At 34.6% G+C, this 16,182-nt stretch overlaps 1 protein-coding gene across 4 annotated transcripts; it reads left to right on the forward strand.

Moving 5' to 3' along the window:
• Positions 1–1,544: 1,544 nt before the first annotated feature.
• On the forward strand, positions 1,545–9,993 carry LOC131020086 (uncharacterized). Of its 4 annotated transcripts, none has more exons than XM_057948742.1 (6): positions 6,361–6,800; positions 6,933–7,156; positions 8,042–8,182; positions 8,296–8,372; positions 8,505–9,613; positions 9,780–9,993. In XM_057948742.1, the coding sequence occupies exons 3-6, from the start codon at positions 8,049–8,051 to the stop codon at positions 9,822–9,824; spliced, it is 1,365 nt and encodes a 454-aa protein (XP_057804725.1). In that variant the 5' UTR covers positions 6,361–6,800; positions 6,933–7,156; positions 8,042–8,048; the 3' UTR covers positions 9,825–9,993. The 4 variants fall into 4 exon arrangements, with proteins under 4 accessions (XP_057804726.1, XP_057804725.1, XP_057804724.1 ...); XM_057948741.1 differs by having other exon boundaries at positions 6,933–7,085; XM_057948743.1 differs by lacking the exons at positions 6,361–6,800; positions 6,933–7,156 and adding an exon at positions 1,545–1,877.
• Positions 9,994–16,182: the final 6,189 nt, after the last annotated feature.

The raw sequence follows: 16,182 nt of genomic DNA on the forward strand, positions 1-16,182 counted from the left end.
TGGAAAGATGCACGAATTGAAGAGAAGAAGGATGGTATAATTCGTGTATAATTAGGCGTGAATGATGGTATAATTCGTGTATAATTCAAGAGAAGAAGGAAGGAGGCGTGAATGGTGAAGAATTATTTGAGAATGAGGCTAGGAGTTTCATCAAAATGCAGAATAAATTATAAATAATGTTAGAAATTTGTATAATATTAAGAATGTAAGTTTATGTTATTTGGTGGTTAGGAGTTAAATATTGTAAGCGACGGTAACATAGTGTTTAATGATGCTAACAAATTGTTTAGTGGTGATTTTTGAAGGGGTGATTCTATTCATAGCCTTATTTTTACTCTTTATAGCCCATTTTTTAAAATAAAAATAAAAATAATAATAAATATACTATTTTATCCCTAACATCCAAATTATATTTCTAATAAATCCTAGAGTTTAACATAGCTGCAAATAGAAATTTTCAGCAGTTTCTTGGAGATTCTAATGGATGGGTTCCACAAATGAATTTTTTTTATCGCTTGAAAATTCAGAGTAACCCCATCAATTATCATATGTTTAAAGTATAAGAATAAACTTTAGTCTAGTGGATAAGTTGTTTTGTTTATTTTCTAGAGACTAAGGTTCAAATCTTCTATCTAGTAAATTATTTGAGTTTTAATTTTTTAAATGGGTATTTCGAATACCCAAATAACCGAATCGGGTAACCGAAGCGGTTATTGGATAACCGAACACCTAAAACGGTTCGGGAACAGTTAGTGAAATATGGCAATTTTGGGTTCGGGTAACCAAAAATTCGAGTATGGGTAACCGAACCCGAACCGATCGACAGCCCTAGTTGTGGGAACGAGTATTTACGTAAAATTATTAAACCTTCTATCATGACTTTGCTGGGGTGCTTGATTTATTTATTCTCGCTTGTGCTCGGATATAGGATTTTCATTTATTTTTTTGTTGTGATTTGACATACAATAGTATTATTTAAAATTTTTATTTTATCTCTAATTATATTTATGAATTGATGATTTGATTTGATGTTAGTAGATTTAATTTTTTTTTTCATTTTTTACTCATTTTAATAGCAAAAAAATCAAAATTTAAGAAAAAAAATTATTGGGTGGGTTTGGCCTTACCGCCTGATGGTCTGATAGAAGTTGGGTTGGGCTTGCTATTTTGAGGCCCGATCATATTTTGGACCGGACCGGGTCAAAAGCCCAGAGGATTGGACTGGGCTGGCCCGACCCGGCCCATTTGATAGCTCTATCGGTGGGTGGGCAAGGGGCGGGGATCGGGGAAATTATAATAGGGTTACAAAGAATCGGTGGGTCATCACTGCCAGCTATTTTTTTTTTTTGTCATGTTGGCGTTTGGCCGAAACATGTTAAATATTGGTAGTCAAATAATTTTTACGGATCATAAATAAAAAAGAAAAGTTAAATTGTGAATACTATTTTGAAATTATCCTTAAGATGAAATATTTGAAAAAAAAAACACTGAAATAATGGGTCAGAAAAATGATATTTAGCCAAATCGAAATTAGAAATAGGTTTGTGATTTATGTCTTTTCTTGTCACTACAATCTGTCTGCCTTTTTCACTCTCTCTCGCTCGCTCTCTCTCTCTGCCGTCCGCTGGTCGCCTGCGGCCACGGCCTCGCTTCCTAGGACCTCTCCATCCAAGCGCTGCGACCTGCAAGAGCCAAGCAGGCAGCACAACAGCAGTGCGCCCCCAAGCCCTCGCCGGCTCGCCCCGTCCCATCTCCTTCGATCGACAGCCCACCGCCCTCACCTAGCCTTTCCCGGATCCGCTTCCTTCGGCCTCGATACCTCCGCCTGACGACTGCGTAGCAGCAGCAGTTTCCAATGCCCAAGTTCCCAACTAAAGGTAACGAGGCAGGCTGTTTGGGTGTTTTAAAGTTTGATTTTTTTATTTTTTTTTTCGTCTTACTGAAGAATACTTGAATATTTTGTAGATCTATGAAATAGTCGGACATTAGATAAATAAATTATGATTTTGGAAATTCTTCAATGTAATACTTTAGATCCACCACTATTTAAACTATTTACAGTAAAAATTACTCCCTCCGTCCACGAAAAAGTGCCCCATTTGGGTGCCGACACGGGTACTAAGAAAGCTGATAAAGTTGTTTTGAGTGGGGTAAAAATTACAATAGGGGTCGTTCTAATGACATTGATTAGTTTGTTAATATTTTCTTGTCTTTTAGTTGTTGAGAGTTTAAACAATCCTATTCTTTATTGAGTTCGATTTTAATGTTAAAGACTACTCCCTCCGTCCCGCGAGTCTTGACACGTTTGAGTTCGGCGCGGAAATTAAGGAGTTGTAGATTAGTGTTTTAAGTGTGTAATTAATAAAGTATAAAATTGATAAAGTAGGAGAGATAAGATAATAAAAGTGATAAAGTAGGAGAGAGAAGGTAATAATTATTGCCCAAAAAAGAAACGTGTCAAGATTCGTGGGACGACCCAAAAAGGAAAACGTGTCAAGATTCGTGGGACGGAGGGAGTAGTATTTAATTTTTATGCCTATTTTAATGTTAAAGACTATTTAATTTTTATTTTATTGTATAATTGCTGAAATAAGATTTTATTAAAAAGAAAAGAAACAACAACGGAGAACCAAAAACCCTTGAAAGCACAAAGCTGCAGACTAAGGGCCGAGCCTCGTTAAAACCTCATAACAGCTGAGGAAAAAAGAGTAATCGTCAAGGACCAAGGTTGACAGAGCTGAGTTAGGAGGTCTCAAGGATTCCGGCCGAACCATTACCCTTAGACCTCCCGGCTCACAACCGATCCAGAACCAAGAGAAAAAAACCAAAAAAATCAAGCGAAACGAGTAAAGTAGGGAATAGCAACATCCTCCTTGACAAAATCATTTAAACCAGCAATGGCATGAGGCCAAAAACCCTCCTCCGAAGCTTGAGAAGCCAAAAAATCCGCCGATCTGTTGCCCTCACGAAAAATGTGAGAAATGCGCCACGTGAAAGTATGGAGTTTGGAGAGAGCAAGCTGCCACCGTGGTTTGAATCTCCAAGGAACCGTCTCAGAGAGCGACTGAAGAAGCTGAACCACGTAAGAAGAATCTGACTCAAACCAAACTCTCTCCCATTTGGCGCGATGTGCGGATTCAATCGCAATAATAATAGCTAAAAGCTCTGCTTCGAACGCAACCCCCTGGCCGCCTGAAAAATGATAACAACCAAGAACGTCGTTGAAGGCATTCCTAAAGACGCCCCCCGCATGAATCCTCCCTTCACGGACCGAGCCATCAGTATTAACTTTAATCCAAGACGGCGGGGGAAGTTGCCAAGCAACGTAAATAAAGGAGAAAGGCTTCCTGGGTTGTCCAGCGATGGAAAGATTCTTAAGAATGAGAAGATCAGTAACAGAGTTGGCCATAGTGCCAAGGACGAAATTGTTGGCAGCTTCACAAAGAAAAACCCGGACCTGCTTGAGAATTAGGTGGCGCGAAGGTGCTAAATTCTTGTGTATGACGTTGTTGCGGTGAGACCAGAGACTCCAGAGGAGAGAGACCACCCCAACTTTCCACAAATTGCCAACTTGTTTGCTGTTATTTTGGTGGATAGAGAAGCGAATCATGCTGCCCACGTCCAACGGCAAAGTTTGCTCAATCAAAAACCAACGGAAGACATCCGCCCAAATAGAAGCCGAGAAGGAGCAGTTCAACAGAACGTGATCCATCGTCTCTTCTGCTGCCGAGCATAAAGGGCAGCGGTTAGGCCCCTGAAAACCAAGGAGGCGATTCATATCAAAGGTAGGGAGCTTGCCAACAATAGTGCGCCAGACAAAGAGAGATCGTCGAGCGGGGATAAAAGGGGCCCTATTTTATTGTATAATTGTAAAGAAATCAATTGTAGTTGGCACTAATATATAAAAATAAAATAAAATTTACTTTAATTTGTCAAAATATAAATATAAAAATTATTATCCACACATACATTATGTGTGGTTTAAAAAAATTAATAGAGGTGCACACCAAATATAAAAATAAACTTCATTAAATAAAATAAAACTTAAAAAATAATTACCGTCCTATAATAAATGTTACAAATAAATTTTCTGCTACACATTTTAAATGTCAATAACTAATTGAAAGTTTCAAATTGTTTCACCTACACATTTTTCTAAATATGTGTGGGTAATTATGTGTGGGTAAAACATCAATTAAGATTTGCATAAATAATTAACTAAAGCCAAAATATAAATGTAGTTAAAAATATATTTCCACGTTTCTTACATGTCAAGAATAAATAATGAAAAAAATTCATTACCCACACATAGATAATTTAGAATTATGTGTGGTTAGTAACGTTTATTAGTTTGCCACGTTGGCGCAACAAATTTACAAATAAATTTTATTGTACATAAATAAAACTTTAAAATAGCTGTGAAATAATAAATGTCACGAAAATGTTTTTGCCACACATTTTAAATGTCAATAACTAATGAATTTTTTTTGTGTGAATTACCTACACATTTTGAAATTATGTGTGGTCAAACTACCACACAGAGTTAATTTTAAGAACATATTTATTATTCCATTGAGCTAATCAACAAACACACATAGCCCAAAAGCCATTAAATCGGGCTGTAGATACAATTGGACATACAATTTGGAGGGTTTGTGTGTATTTCTTCCACTTGTTTGAGTTCAGAGAAAGAGTAATTTAATTTAAGGGGGAATGGGATCGATTAGGCGTGGGGGAGTTGGTTTCGTAGTTTTAATTAGTGAGTTAATTGTGTGGGTTAATTGCATAGATTAAATAAAAGTGTGGATTTATTAATGACATAAGTTGTAAATAAATTGAAAAGTAAAGGGTATGAATGTACAAAAAGATAAACAAAGCACTTTTTCGTGGAAAAAAAAAGGGGTAAGTAGGGCACTTTTTCGTGGACAGATAGAGTAGTTTTATTTCTTTATTATGTGTCAGAAGCTTTAGCTGGAGGTGCATACAGCAAAATAGTTTATTTTTTTCGTGCAGAATCTGTATAAATGAACTAGTATTTGGCCAACAAATTCGAATTTCTTTAATTCATGGATAATCTTAAGAAATATGGAATCATGTCACAGCCCGATTCAAACTACATATATTTAAGCCGGGAAATAGTGACTGGGAAAAAGGAGTAAGAAAACGGAAAAGAAAACTAATTTAAAACAAAACAATCTTAACCCGTGCAATCATAATTTATAGTAATATTCAGTACTGACAAGCAATTTCTATTAAAAGTTAACAAGTAAACAACTTACAATAACACAACAACCAGTCGACTAAGTAGAAAGCAAAATATTTCTCAAAATTCAACGTTTTTATCCTTATAACACATCAAGTGTTGCAGCGGGTCAAAATAATTGGATTGCATGTATGAAGACATGGAATCCTGAGCCTAACTTATTATAAATACAGTACAGGCTTTGTTCTGCGCACTTCCATCTGCTTCACAACTTAACCTGCATATTTAGAAAACATACACAGGGCTGAGTACCAAAAACACTCAATGGTCACATGCCGAAATAATTTGAAAGCTTGCTCTTATAGCTATATATTGAACTTGCCATTTATCATGCGATACACAAGAGTTTTCATTCTAAAAGCATCATGTGTTCGCTAAACTGTTGTTCTTTTTTTACTAAGTAGTGACTGCAGTCCAAGTTCTCATGTATGCACCATATCTACAACCTCTGAAACCTTGTGTAGAGAAGTAGGCCTCATTCTCAACACAGTGACCGGCCAACCCGCTCGATGACACACAGTCACAACAGTGTATACACTACTAAACCCTTACTGACATCTCGCTTCTGCATAGGGTAACATAACAGTAGCTCATGTAGATGGTGACATACAAAAATTCAAATAACAGACAAGTCAATAACTTTATCAAATATATATAACTTTGGGTTTTAGAAAAGCCCACCTGACAACTACTTGAGAAGGTAGAAATTCTCACTCGTTCACTTTACCACTGAAACTTTCATAATAATGAGGTTCTCAAGTAAGATCGGATAAAAGAATAAGAAATAATTAAATAAAATTTACTAGTTGAAACTTTTATCTCTTGAAATCTTAGAAATTTATTTTATAATATAACCCAAAAGATGTGTTAAATAAAAAGCTAAAACATTTAGTCCAAAATAATTATGAAACCCATTTAATAATTAAACTGAGCCCAACTATCTTAAACAAATTGAAGCTTAACTATTTTAAATAAATTGAAGCCCAACTAATTAATTAAACAAGATGGAGCCCAATTAATAAAATAATTTGAAGCCCAACATGTCCAAGCCCATCATCCTTACTTACCCTAATATACATATATATATCACACTACACACGCACCAACTCACGCACACAACAGCAACACACACGCACACGGTACACACATGCACACACCCCTTTCTACCGGCTTCCCAGCGTCGCCCTCGAACGGCCGCGCCGTCGCCGGAGACGGGCTGCCCTGCCTCTTCACTCTCCCTCGTCTCTCAGTCCCTTCTATATCTCCTGGCCGTGCCCAGCCGCGGCCGTGCCCCCTCCTCCTTCTCCGGCGACCTTCCCCGCCTGCTACTCTCTCTACTGCCCGGCATCAACGCTGTCATCGCCATCTTCGTGACAGACAGCGGCAGCCGCCCAGCAACCTCCTCTCTCTGCCCCACTCAACAACGGACAGCAGTGGCCGTGCCACAACGCCGTCGCCCCTCCCTCTCTCTGTAAGCAGCACATTGCTGCTATAGCGGTGCGCCTCCGCCGGCGGCGGCGGCGGCGGTTGAATTCAGGTGCGCTCGTCCACTTCTTTCCTCTTATTCTTTTTCCCATCTCTTTCCCTTTATAATTTCTATAAATATATATATACATACATGTATACACAGAAATAAGCTAATCACTCCATCTCCTCTAAACCTTGACAGACTGGAAACGACGGCTGTCTGCCGCCGCCTCACCGTCGCCGGAGACAACTAGCCACCGAGGCTGCCTTCTCCCTGACCTCTAGCGTCGTACCCTGACCCGGCCAACATAGCACCAACCCCATTCAAGATTCATACTTTCTATCGTTCTAACTTGTAAATGAATGAAAATATTACTCTTGTTGGGCTTTTGATTTTAAGATCTGAGATGCCAATTTGTGTCTATGGTATGCGCTGTGTTTGTATAAACCTTGTTGTGTTTCTGTAGACTAGGGAATATGGGAATAGCTTGATTTTTTTCTTGTAGAATTAAACTCATGGAAGAACATAATAGGAACTGAAAGTAAAATTACCAGTAAAAGAGAAATCTGCTTTTGAGATTTTGTAAAGATGGATGTAAACGCAGAGATAATGAAAAAAAAGAATTACTGAATGTGGTATATATGTATATAGTTGAAAAAAAGAATTTTATTTTAAACTAAATTTTAAAATAAAAATATCGAAATTGATAATTAAGGAAGATAAAAATAAAATAAATCTGAGATGGGTAAAATAAGGTTTATAAACATTTAAATTAAAGAGACATTTCAACTTATACTAAAATTTGGCTCAAAAGAGCTTAAATTCTGAAAAATAAAAATCCAAATCATAAAAATACTAAAATAGTTAACGGGTTATTACAACTCATCATCGCCGGAATTCTTTTATTTGTTTAAAGTTGCTAGTTGGAGATTCTGGGGCTGGGAAAAGTAGTCTTTGGCTGAGTTTAACATCTGATGCTTTCGAGGAGCTCTCTCCCACACAATATCTTCTTCGTGTTGTTTAATCTGGATATTCTCGTGTTTTTCAATCATATGATTCCTCTAAGTTTGTGCATAATATGTTCAGTTTAGTTAATGTGGTGGGAATAGGAAATTTCAATGTGGAGATTTTGATATTTTGTGTAGGGTCTTGATTGAAAGGATTGAGGAATTGTTGTGGTTATTGACATAGCTAATGGGTTCATCGCAACTCCACTTTCTTTCACTCGTTTTTACCTCGAAATCCTTAATATTGTATTTTAATTTATTATAGTCGTTTCCAGTCACTGTGTTCAACTCTCCTCTTCTCAGATACCGCATGGCTGCACGCGTCGCCACCTCCGCTGCCAAGCGCTGCCTTCCGATGTTTCCTTCTCTCTATTGCCAACATGTTCGATCTAGCAATTGTTTCTTGGGCCCCAGAATCGGAACCCTAATTCAACAGACCAGCAGGTTTTTTTTTTTTTTTTCTCTCTTTCTAATTTGGTAATTGATTTATTCTGACCTGTTTGTATGGGTTTAAAGATGAGTTATTTGGGTGTATAAATTGTTAATTTTTGTGTCAGAGAGTGGGAAAGTAGGAAGGGGGGTTCGACGAGAATCTATGGTGCCGCACCTTATTGGAAAAAGCTTGTGCCCCTAGGTATTTATTTTCAATAATTAATAAACTTCTTTCTTTATGTAGTTGGATTTGGTACATGTATAAAACTTTATATGTGTACATAACTGAAATGTATACATATGATGTTTAATTCCATTTTTGTTAATTGGGTAGGTAATGAGGCAATTGTTCCCTGCATAACCGAGACAAAACATACGTCTTCCTATGGACTCTCGGATCACTTGTTTCCCTACTCTATGCCTAAGCCTTACATTTATATCGTCTACCCTGATGAACATAAATATATGTATTTTAGTGCACATTCAGTTGAAGAGGATGGGACCATCTCTTCCTCACCAAAATATTACATTTATCCTCCCTCTCCTTTGAAGGAAACTTGTTTCTTCACTGGCATAAGTTGTAATGGTCTATTACATTTTCAAAATGAGCAGTATGATGATTTTCTTTGGAACCCAACAACCAATGAGTTTAAGGCCCTCCCTAACTCCTCCTCCTGTGATCACCAACAGCCTCGTGGTCTTCGTGTTACCAATTATAAGATTGGTTGTGGAATGTGGTCTGACAATAGATGTGCAGATAATTACAAAATGCTGCACCTTGTTTTGGCTGATACGGAAAAAGTTGAGGAAGAGGTAGAGGAAGAGAATAGCATTAGCATTGATCTGAGTTACCACATTCACTTGTATTCACTCAAAACTAATTCCTGGAAGAAAATACCATGCTCGGAGTTTAGTTTACTTAGTGGACCTGGTGTTACCATTAATGGGGTTTATTATACTCTAGGATATTTAATCGGAAATGCAGGGATTGGAGTTCTCCTTTCATTTGACTTCTCTACCGAAACTCTTTCTAGTATACCCAGGCCACCTATCCAAGAGGGGTTAAGTAGTTCTAGTTCAACCGTACCTCCTATCCAAAAGCTGTCAAGTTGTGCTCATTTTTTAGAGTATAAAGGCTTGTTTGGTTATCTTGCATGCTGGGAAGCTGAAAATGAGATACCTGTGAGATTTGAACTTTGGGTTATGAAGAACGGATCATGGACAATGGAATCTGTTTTCCATACATGTGGGGTTTCAAGGCCGTTACGGTTTTCGAGAAACGGTGAGCTATTGTATTTTTTAAGCGTGAATAATGAAGTGCTCGTGTTTGATCGTGCCACTGGAAAGTTGAATCATCCCGGTATCAATTTTTGTTGGTCTATAGCACAGCTAACTCCATTTGTTGAGAGCTTTGTTCAACTGAATGGAATTTCACATGCTGAGGTAAATTCTCGATATTATGATTGTTTCCAACTGATTATAAATTCCTTATGCTTATTCTAGAAATTGCCATAGTTTAGTCATGAGTTGATTTTTATTTTAGACTATGGATGAGTATTTGTGTTTATATGATATTATTGACGTTGATGAAGTAAATGTCAATAAACAGGCTGAGGATCTGGAGAAAGAAGGAGGATATGTATATATTCGATAAGAATCGAACTCAAAACAAGAAGGAAATTTGGAAAGCTTGAAGAGGAAGAAAGAATTTCTACTTTTGTAGTTCTTGTGGATAAAGAATAGTTAATGTCCTTACATTTGAATATTTTTCTTTATTTATATGCTACTTTCTAAACTTATCTAAGCCCTAATATCAAGGCTCATTAATGTTGTAGGGCCCTTGGCCCAAATCCCGTCAAAATCTGTCAGCAGAAATCTCATGGGGAAAACACTTATAAAAAGAAAAAGAGTATTTAATTTAGATAAAAGATTTAAAAATACATATATCTTCTAACTTTCAGATAGTCTTCAATTCGGTTCCATATCTTTATTAGTTCTTTAGCTTGGACTCGCATCCTCAAATCTGTCTTATTTCTCATTGCAGCTCTTGTCAGGCTCAGATTTATGATTGCTTCAGATCTGCCCAACGTGACTTTATATTCTTCTGACAATATCAAAATAACACGAATATAATAGGCTAATTTTAGTTATATATGACTTATTTTCGGGCCTTAGGTGGGCTTGATGTATCTTATGTGGGCCCTTCTTTAGAAGAACGAGAATCTAATTCCATCCTCATCAATGTAATATAGTTCGGTTTTCAATTTTGTTCGATTTTTACAGAACCAAGCCGAATCGAATCAAAAAATGGAATTCTTTTGAAAAATCAAACCAAACCAAATCGAAAAATTGAAAAAATCGAATCATATTTTAATATTTTAGTTTGAATCAATTCAGTTATTCGATTTCGATTATTTTGCTCATTGTGTGTAGCTCTAATAGTTTACCACTGAATGTATTCTTTGGGAGCTTATACACTCGATCAGCAACTGAATGGAAGTTAGTGATTAGAGATCATGCTAAGTTAGTAAGCTTATTACAGTCTTGTCTCCTTTAATTTATCAAGAAATTGTTGGAAAGATGTTTTTTTTGTAGAAAAAAAAAATCATATCGTTGTGAATAGGGTTAAAGCAAATACATCTCTCACGTTTATAACAAAAAGCTAATAAGTTGTTAACTTTATATTTTGTATGAAGACTAGAGTTCGATTGTTCTAAGTAGCAAATTTTTTTACGATGAAACGCAGTCTGTTGGTATGACGCTTCCCCTCCAACCAATAGGTGGGGGTTCGAGTCACCTAGGGGCTAGAGCGTGAGTGTCAGAGGCCAATAGGGTCGCTCATAGTTTGGCGAATTATGCCGCTGCTTCTGATGGTATAATGATCTGGAAGTCGAGCTTTTCGATTTGGCTTTCGGCGAATTATGCCGCTGCTTCTGATGGAGTATAATTTTGAGCGTCTTTCCCTTCAAAAAAAAATAAAATAGGGATAATATAATGAAATTAATATATATTATATTTACTAATACATGCGGATGTATTTTTACAAAAAACATGTATGATATTTAAATTTTATTTTTATTTTTATTCTTTACACAAAACACATATTTTAATATTTTTGAGCAAAATATTCTTGATCATTTAATGTTTTAGCATAATTCAAAAGTTATTTATGTTTTTCTTTCTTGATCATTTAATGGTTTAGCATAATTCAAAAATTATTTCTTTTTTACTTTCTTTGTAGGATAATTATTAATTTTACTTTTTGGTCTGTAAATAAATTAAATAAAAAAATGTATAAGGTTTTATGGCACACTCTATAGATATAGACTCAAAAATTGCACAGAGAAAATTATTTCTTTGCTTATTACTGTCAATCTTGATCTTTTAATTTTTTATACATATTAGATCGTGTTAGAATAAATTAAGATTATTGATTATATTGTTGGGAAATGGTCACCTATGATCAAACCATTTATAATTTATTATTTAAAATCTAACCATTGATTAGGGTAGTCAATGGTGTTTTAGTTTTTTATTGATTTTGGTATGAAAAACTTATATTCTTATGGATGGGGGTAAAAAACTTCTATGTTTATGGTTTGGTATAAAAAGATACATTCTCACCCCACAAACGCAAATTATTGGGTACACCCGGTCGCATACTATGCGATCGGTTTGAAAGTTTATATTTCTTCACAATAATGATTACTTTTATTCATAAGAAAATTTTCACTCATTAATACTTATATTCTTAACTATTTGGTCAAGTAATTATTGTCCTAATTTATATCTATATATTATATAAAAGAGCAGTTTAACGGCTATTTTTTCCGCCATAATTTAAAATTTAGTTATTTTTTAAATTTTGGTTATTACATATTAATTCAATTCTACCATAACGTGGGGAGCAGTTTATTGTTTACAAGTTAAACTTCTTTTTTTTTTCTTTTACTCCCTTCGTCCGCCAAAAGTATTCCACTTTGGTCGGGCACGGAGTTTAATAAAATGTGTGATGATGTTGATGTAGTGGAGAAAGGGTCCCACCACTTTATGAGATGTGTGGTTGAGATTGAATTTGGGGTGAGTTTTTTGTAAATAAAGAGTGTTTGTAAGGATAAAATATAAAGGTGGATGGTGGGACCATGGCTTAAAAGGGAAAGTGAAATACTTTTTGCGGACGCCAAATATAGTAATTGTGGAATACTTTTGGCGGACGGAGGGAGTATTATTTTTTCACTTTTTTTTCTTTCTTTTTAAAAATCGTGTAATTTAAAAATAACAATAAAATATTCAATATGCATGTCAAATTAAAGATCATGAGATTAACTTTAATTTGATATATAATAGATATAACATAGATTTAAAATAATAAAGATATTAAAATTTAAATTTTCAAATTAAATTGTCTTCTCTCTCATCTCTCTTATTTTAATTCTTTTTGTTAAATGATCTATCTTCATTTGATATTTTGTTTTATTTTTCGTTATATCATTTACTTATTTTTTCATTTAAATATTTTTTTATCTTTTGTTAAAAGATTTATCTTCTTTTTTGTGCATAACATGTTTAAGTATGATTTCATAAATATATCTGTAACTTTTTTTGCTACCATTTCATGGAAATTTTAAGAACTTCTAAAATTTCAAAATCATAAAAAATAAATTTAAAATAAATAAATTATGATAATTTAAAATTTTAAAATAATTTTTTAACTTTCCTCTCTACTCTCTTTAACAATTTTTTTAAACCCTCCCTCCACAATGAAATGTTTACTTTTTTCTACTAAATTTGTTTCTATGAATATATTTATTTTTATTTTTGTGTTTTAAAAGGTAAAATAAGTAGATACCATGTTTTGTGTTTTACATATTATTTTAATTTAATAGTTTAGAATATAAGAAAGGTGAATGAAAATATATTGGTTGATCATATAACTCTCTTTTTAAATTATATTAATTTTAATATAACTTTGTAGATGAATAATTAGTTATAGATATATTAAAAATAAAATTTCAAATATAATTTTGTTATTTATGTTTGTGTATAAAAAGATTTATTTATTTATTATGACTTGTAATATTCTATAATAATAGTAATACTAATCTTATCAAATAATTTTCAATTGTTTAATAACTATAATTATCATTACATTTTATATAAAGTCGAAACTTTACATTTTCAAATTTGAATTTTCATTAAGTAAATGATGTTGATTATTTTATTTTTAAAACGTAGGAGTAGTATTTAACATTTGCTTATATTTATTTATTAATTTATGTATATATGTCGTTTAATATCGATGCTTGCCGTGCATCGCATGGACGGGCATATTAATATTATATAAAAGAGCATTATAACAACAATATTTTACCGCCATATTTTCTCTCTCACACTTTCTCCTTCAGACGTTTCTCTCTTCAATTCATCCATTATTCTCACTTCATTTAACGTAATCCACGATTATTTCTTCATTTAACATTGTTGAATTTCATTTTTACATCAACAATTTCAAAAATCAAAATAATTCCCATTGTTTGAAACCCTTTGCATCTAAATAAGTTAGGATGTTAAAAGTAGAGACAGAATTCCAAATTTCACCACGCCCTAATATTTGAAACTGCAAGTTTGATAAATGATTTTACCAAAATACAATCAGTGGCCATCAATACAGAACTGATTGAAGGAACCATATTTTGATATACGGTTCGTGTGCCCACGATCCATTTCGGATATCTAACAAGTACATACAAAAACCATAATCCTACAAGGTAGTAAAAGAAGTATACCTGCGAAACGAGAAGTGATCGACTCCAGAGTTGATCTTCCGAATTGTTCCCACGGCAAGATTCAACGTTGGATGGCAACGATCTTCGAATCCTTATCTCAATCTAGAGAATTGCAAATCACCTATCTCTCTCTAACTCTTTCTCACACACTCTTTTTTTTTTTTTTTTCACTTGTTCTCTGCACACTTTCATGCTAAAAATATAGCAAAAGCATAGCAAAAGTGAAAAGGTAATGATGTGCATGACTAAGCACCAACTTTCATTCCTTTACCATCACTTTCGGCTAGTGATAGTTTAAACAATAGCAAAAGTTAAAGTTGGACAATCATGGTCATTTAATTATTATTTAGAATAAATAATAATGCCCATCATTATAATTAAGAGAAAGATCCTTTAGAGAATTGGTACATTGTTCTCTTGAGATTTAAACCTATATTTGGGCCAACCGGGGATCTACTAGCTCGAATAAAGTTTGGCCTCCCAGTGCTCGATTTTCTTATTCAGCCCAGAATATAAATCGAGACACTAGTATTAATTTATTCCACTAGAAAATTAATACTGAATTACCTCTTTATTCTTTAGGTGAGTCGGGGCTAGTATTAGACTTAATTAATCTCCGTGTTTAAGATATCGAATATCCATTAATTAATTAATTCCTCTGACGGTCAATTAATTAATTAATTAGTCGTTTAATTATAAACGACATCTCGAGTGCTACCACTTAAACTTATTATCGTATCAGAACTAATTCCACCTGCAGGGTTTAATACGATAAACTTATTAAGTTCCTCAAGAGGATATTATCATCCTGTTATCAGTAGGACACGGATCCTTATTGCAATATAATCGCATATCAAATAATAATTGTTATCACTCAAAGTATCGAGTATCTTGAACTTCAACAGAGTTCTCACCCATGATAAATCAAAGTAATAATCAATTAATTATTTACACCGATTAATTCAATTAAGGTTAAATTATTTAAGTCACCGAGATCTTGATTCTTAATTAGTCAGAATATAAGAATTCATCTCACTGTGATCCTGTTCAATACACGAAGGTACTAACATAAACAAATAGCCAAGACAAACTATTTATCCATTTATGCTACAATCTAAACCAGCAACTCGTCCATAGTTGCCTCGATTGTGAACTCAATTTATATCTCAACTTTTTCCAATTATATGATCTTCTGTGATCTACAACACACCATATAATCTATAGTATGAGATAAATTGGACTATAATAGGATTATGCAATAACAATAATTCAGATAGGAAAATAGTAGTGAATAAGGTATCAATATATACAAGCATAAAAGTGTTGCTTTAAGTATATAACCCTTCAATTCTCCCACTTATACTAAAGCAAACTTTTAGTATACAACGTGACTAATAAACTGATAATATCCTAGCTATCCACTCACTTGTAAATCTCTATTACAAATTCTCCCACTTATACTAAAGTTTAGTTTAGTATCGGGAGGTCACGAACTCCAAGGTCTTCAACATGCTTGTTGAACACCGCACCAGGAAGACTCTTCGTGAAAGGATCAGCAAGATTATCAACTCCCGCAATATGTAGTAATGCAACATCACCATGCTTGACCACTGACCGAATGTAATGATACTTGCCATCAATGTGTTTCATGGATTGATGACATCTTGAATCCTTGGTATTCATAATAGCAGCCTCATTATCACAATAAATTGTAATACATTTAGGCAAGCTAGGAATCACATCAATCTCAGCTAGAAAGTTCCTGAGCCATACAGCCTCTTTAGCAGCTTCACAAGCAGCTACATACTCGGCTTCCATGGTGGATAGTGAATTGCATTTCTGCTTTACACTTCTCCACACAATGGCTCCACCTCCAAACATAAACACATAGCCAGTAGTAGACCGCCTCTTGTCCTTATCACCTTGATAATCGGCGTCTACATACCCTACTGGTGTCAGATCATGAGACTGGTAAACTAGCGCATACTCCTTAGTCCGTTTAAGATACTTGAGTATGTGCTTTACAGCAGTCCAATGAGCTTGACCTGGATTCGCTTGATATCTAGCCACAATGCCAACGGCAAAACATATATCAGGCCTGGTACACTACATCGCATACATGAGACTTCCTACAGCCGAAGCATAAGGAACTGTCTTCATGCTCGCTATTTGCTCAGGTGTTGTGGGACACAAAGCTTTAGATAGCGGAACACCATGTCTGAAAGG

This window comes from Salvia miltiorrhiza, chromosome 4 (assembly GCF_028751815.1).
Source record: "Salvia miltiorrhiza cultivar Shanhuang (shh) chromosome 4, IMPLAD_Smil_shh, whole genome shotgun sequence".
Taxonomy (NCBI): domain Eukaryota; kingdom Viridiplantae; phylum Streptophyta; class Magnoliopsida; order Lamiales; family Lamiaceae; genus Salvia; species Salvia miltiorrhiza.

Coding starts and splice junctions, on each gene's coding strand:
- LOC131020086 (XM_057948743.1), top strand. CDS start 8,049: ATGGCTGCACGCGTCGCCACCTCCGCTGCCAAGCGCTGCCTTCCGATG. Junction 8,183..8,295: donor CTAATTCAACAGACCAGCAG/GTTTTTTTTTTT, acceptor TTTTTGTGTCAG/AGAGTGGGAAAGTAGGAAGG. Junction 9,614..9,779: donor ATGGAATTTCACATGCTGAG/GTAAATTCTCGA, acceptor GTCAATAAACAG/GCTGAGGATCTGGAGAAAGA.